This window comes from Monopterus albus, unplaced genomic scaffold (assembly GCF_001952655.1).
Source record: "Monopterus albus unplaced genomic scaffold, M_albus_1.0 scaffold67.1, whole genome shotgun sequence".
Lineage (NCBI taxonomy): Eukaryota > Metazoa > Chordata > Actinopteri > Synbranchiformes > Synbranchidae > Monopterus > Monopterus albus.
In genome coordinates, this window is record NW_018127947.1 from 2,450,551 (window position 1) to 2,455,821 (window position 5,271).

Consider the following 5,271-nt stretch of genomic DNA (forward strand, 5'->3'; position numbering starts at 1 on the left):
ACAGTTTCTCACTCAGGGACGACCAGGAACAATGCATCTCAGTGTTAAACTAAGGCTAGAGCCGCTGTTCAGTGTTCACATTTCCAACCATCATTTTAATACCTAGTCCCGTAGCTGCTGCAGCACCTCCTCCCTGGGTTTGCATTTGTTAATCCTGCTATGAATAACCTCTGCAGACTTTTGTGTTGCCAAACTGTTTTGTCCTCGGGCTGTTTCTAGGGGGTCGAGATGGAGACTGCAGCACAGCGACCTTCAGTGTGTTCTAGCTGAGCAGAGAGGATTTAATGCAGCAAACTGGGTTCTGATTTTACCATAGCTACAAGCAGATTCAGTGACTGTGGCAGTTTGCTTAATTATGATGGCCCAAGTTGAGGCAACGAGGGCGGCGGCCTGAGGGAAGCAGAGTAGTATGTCAGGTCACAGATGAGGTGGAGCAAGCTGCCTGGATCACTAGGGCTGTGTGTTCTGCTGTTACTGGCGGTTTGGGCTTTTTCAGACTCGGACAGCTCTGATGTTTGGTGCCCTGGCTGTACAGGTTTGTTAGCTGATTGCCAAGACAGATTTCTACAGTCATCGAGATGCGTTAACTGCTAGTAGTAACTGTGCTGCTCCAGCATCTGTGTGGGCTTGAAGTGACAAGATAATCGCTGCTGAGCTTTAGAGCAAACCAACTCTGAAAAAGTCAAAAAGACAACGTAGTCTGAATTGTAGGAAGAGAACGTTGTTTATGTAGCACATTTTGTACAACTTAAATAATTCAAAGGGCTTTACAGATGACTGACAAACAAGGTACAAAAGTAATAATGTAAACTTAAAGTACATGAATAAAAAATACTTTAATGAGAAAGGTAATAAACATGGTAAAATATTCTAATTAAGAGCTGAGCCTTCAGTTGAACAGTTCAATTCAACCAGCTTTACTGACTGTCTCCGTGTACAGGCTGCCAAAACCTTAGTATTACAATCATCACAATTCATATAACTAAAAAGGTAATTTATATCATCATTTAAGTAAAATAATCCATCCACTATCATCTGCTTATCCAGGTTGGGTGCAGCAGGGCACCTCGCTGAAGTAAAATAATAGGCGTCAGACGTAGGGTGTTGGTTCGGGGTCAGAGCGAGCTGTGAGGACATGAGCTACACATGTAGTGTGGTGTTGCTGTGCTGCGCGTCTGTTCACTTGGAAACATGCACAGGCATGTTTTGATACTGACACTGTTTTCCTATGTATTTTGAGTTGCTCAGGGAGCGAGTCACACATTTCAAATGTGTGAAGAGCTTTGTTCTTAAATGTCCATAGGTGTTTCAGTGCAAAGTGTTTCTGTCTCCGCCTCTCTCTGTGGACAGAGCTGACACAGTCCGGCCTCCAGTGGTGGCTGCTCTCAGCAGTCAGGCTGTGGTCGCTGAGTCTGGACACCTTCCTCAGTCTCTGAGGTCAGATGGTCTGCCGCCATGTACTGTCTGTGTAGAGTCAAACAGCGTACATAACAACATGACTGTTCTTACTTGTTGAGAGATCTCATATCAATTTAAATTGCTATTTAAGCTCAGAGGCATCATAGGCTACCTGACTGAATTGTCTAGATCCTATAGGCTGTTAGGCTATGGAATGAATGTCTTCTTGAAAAGTTACCAATATAGGAGCGAGGACAGACTGTGTGCACCACCGTACACTGCTGCTGCTGGGTCTCAGTGGGGCGCTTCCCTTTAGTCCATATACTGTATGTGAGAGGTGACTTCTCCAGGTGTTTTAGGCTGTTTACCTTTCTCCTGCAGCTGTTGATAGGATCTCACGCGAGTGAGGGTGCAGATCTTCTGTGTTCAGGGTGCTCGTCTTTTTCTTAGCGATGCCACTGCCTTCCTCTCTTGGAAGGTGAGGCCTGCCATCACAACACATGGCTGTTTGGTCAGGTTTTAAAGAAAAGCTGATTCCTCGTCTGAGCAGAAAGAGGAAAAAAAAAAATCAATCCGTGCGGCATTCTGCAGAGATGAAGCCACAAATTACCACCTGCACTGAGCCTAGCAGCAATGAAACGCTTCAGTAACTCAGTATCTTCTCAGGTGGCACATGATTACAACCAATGCAGGATGATTGTTTTTACATGACAGTTATGTCCCTTTTACATTTCATTTGAGGCCCTGTAATGTCAGTTTTATCGAACAGACCCTCAAAAAGTCACTGGCTGAAGCTGAGCTCAACATTGATTAGTCCAATTAACAAGTCATGTAAAAGCCCATAATAATCCTTTTCTGTACCAGCCTTACAGCAGTGATGAGACAGGGCTGAACTGATTTGTCCAGGCCTGTGGGTTTGCATTCATTTATTACCATGTGACCAATCTGTTAGCATAGTCCTGAGTCTAGCTTTACCTGTGTAGCAGGTCACTGTTGTATCATTGTGTGGTAGAGCACTACAGTTGCAGATGGAAGTCAAAACTCCAGCTGCACATGTAGCATCAACAGCAGCTTGGGACCTTCATCAGGGTCAGACACAATGCAAAGACCAACCAGAAGAAAACTGCTAAAGACCTGCCATCCTTTAGAGGCAAGGCAAAGTAAGTGAGCCATTTGGACTGACCCAGTTTTCTACATGATTTGGTCACTTTATTGTGATCTGGTCTCTCTTCTAAGACGCACTGTGTTTAATATCACAGACAGTGACGTGCGGTCAGGTGAGGCAGAGCCTCCCCTGTCAATCTTGAAAAGAAAAAAAAAGTTAACCATAAAATAGAATAAATGTTAATATTTGTCGGCTGGTGTGTGTTGTAGGCCCTTTTGCTGTTCGAATCCGATGAAGGATTTTTTTTCAATAAAGAATAGCAGAATTTCCGTATGTCCCGGTCAAATACATGGAGGAGATGCGCGATGAGGCAGCACTTTGCTGTGCCTCTCAGTGGATCGTGTAATCCTCACAAACTGTATGCGATGCAAGTAGTGTGTCGCTGTCCCTCTATATATCACAAATAAAATGCTTTCAAACACTCTGATTATATGCTCTGCCTTGCCATAATCTGGATAATGTATAAAATGTAGTTCTGTAACGTGTTTAGGCTCCAGATTAACCATAAAACCCAGTAAAAAAGTTACTCGGTGAGGCAAACAGTACGCCTTCCTCAAGGCAGAGGGCGCTAGTGAGCCCACAGATTCAATCTTCTTCGTGCTTGTTTATATTTCCTTTACAATCCGCCTTATCAAAATGGAAGATTACATTTCCAAGATGAGAAAATTAAGGTAAGACCATAAACTTTTATTATTTCTAGTTAGAAATAAGCTCAACTGGAATAAATTTTAACCTCAAATTAAATATGGGTCACGTTTGTGTGAAGAATGCTGATATAAAACATAACGCATTGTCTGTTAACGGTTCATTTGTATTTGTAAATCTGACTGTAAAAGAGTTAGTGCCTCACCAGCTGTCAACCTCACCGCATGTCACTGATCACAGACAATTAGGGTTCATGTCTTTATTGAACCCCTGTTATTACATATTTAAAGTGCTGGTGGAAACAGTAAGTGAACCTTTGGATGTAATTACTGGTCAAGCCACCTTTGGCAGCCTTACCCTGTAGCTGTAGACTGTTCTTCCTCACAGACCTGCTTCAGCTCAGACATGTTCCCAGGACATCTGGTGAACAGCTCTCTGAGCTCAGTCCACGGTATCTCTGCTGGGTCGAGGTCTGGGCTCTGACACATAGAGACAGGTTTTTTAGTTTTGAGGCTTTTCTGTCATGGCTTTACTTTAAAGTTTAGGGTCACTGTCCTGCTGCATCACCCAGATGCTACTGAGCCTCAGGTGGAGGACAGCCACCCTGACATTAAAAAGCATGGGAATTTATTTCCCCCTCCACAATGCCAAGCATTGAAGAAAAGGTATTACAGAATGGCTTCAAAACAAACTAATCTGTCATTCCCATCTCATTTAAACATTTGTGATGATGACCCTGATGAAGGCCACAGTCTCTTTTCTATATTATATTGTATGAAGGTACTTCTGTGTCTTTGTAATGCAATTAAAAAGAAGCCAGCTTGTTTTTAGTGTCATTCAAAAATCTTTGCAGTTCACATTACAATCCAGGGGGGTAACGAACCTCTGTTGGCCAGTTGACACTGAGTGACAGTTGTGACAAGCCAATGACCTTGGCCCTGGTCTCTGACCTTTACCAGTAATAATTCATTCATGTTCCAGGGCCTGATTTGTAGTTTGAACTCAACCCATAATTTTTAACATTAAGTTGCTCTTTAGTTTAGAAAACACTTGGTACATGTTTAGCTATGAATAAGGCATCCGCCATGTGCAGGTTCAGGCCGGTTAGCACTAAGCGCCTGGTAGTAAACATCAAATGTGCAAATTCATAGCTCTGCATAAACAATGGTTTTATTAACTTTATCTCATTCTGTGTGAACTCACCCTACACCCTCTTCTCCATGAGCAGCTTCAGGACAAGTCAGGCCCTGGAACATGAATGAATTTGTGGCAATAAAGGTCAGAGACCCGGGCCAAATTCACTGGCTCGTCACAGCTGTCACTCAGTGCCAACTGGCCAATAGAGGTGCACTAGTAGGCAGATTGATTCAAAACTTTTTATGATGTAAAAAAGATTTCCTGCTCGTTTTTAATTACAAACCTGATTTTTCTTTGCATTAAAAAGACAAAAGTACCTTCATACTATTTATGCGTGTTAAATGTTTCACACTTTTCTACAGTTGCCTTGCCCTGTCTCAGCTACAGTATTAAACTTGACCAGCCAATGAAACACAATACAGACATGTCTATGTAAGCAAATATGAAAATGACGCAGGAAGTCATCAGGGCGACAGTGGTACAGTGGGTAGAGCAGTCGTCTCCCAACCAGAAGGTTGAAGGTTCAGTGCCTCCAGTCCGCGTGTCGAAGTGTCCTTGGACAAGACACTGAACCCCCCCATTGCCCCCGATGGTTAGAGCCATCGGTTCTGTACCGGAAACAAATTCCTTGTGTGTAACATACTTGGCCACTAAAGGTGATTATCCTTAAATATCCCCTGCCTCAGGCATCTGGGGCCCTGAGGGTCACAAGACTTCAGAAGGTTAAGGAGATGAATTAAAGACTCACCTGTTGGTCTCTCATCCCCCTGCAGGATCTTGGAGCTGCAGGAAAAAGGTGACCTGGACATCATGAAGCAGAAGTGGTGGCCTCACACTGGCCGCTGTGACCTCAACAGCCACGCCAACGCCCACCCAGACGGCCGCTCCCTCAAACCGCACAGTTTTTCTGGCGTCTTCTGTCTCCT

General features: G+C 43.8%; 1 protein-coding gene and 1 long non-coding RNA gene across 2 annotated transcripts in view; one reads left to right on the plus strand and one right to left on the minus strand.

Moving 5' to 3' along the window:
* The window catches only part of grid1b (glutamate receptor, ionotropic, delta 1b), a 437,638-nt gene that overhangs the window by 423,893 nt on the left and 8,474 nt on the right, over window positions 1-5,271 (plus strand). The window contains 1 exon segment of the mRNA XM_020604601.1: window positions 5,119-5,271. Within this exon segment, the coding sequence (XP_020460257.1) occupies window positions 5,119-5,271 (153 nt within the window).
* LOC109962695 (uncharacterized) lies at window positions 1,426-2,690 on the minus strand. The gene is made up of 3 exons (XR_002275300.1): window positions 2,374-2,690; window positions 1,767-1,940; window positions 1,426-1,464 (listed from the first exon to the last, which is right to left on the minus strand). It is a non-coding gene; the product is annotated as an uncharacterized LOC109962695 (long non-coding RNA).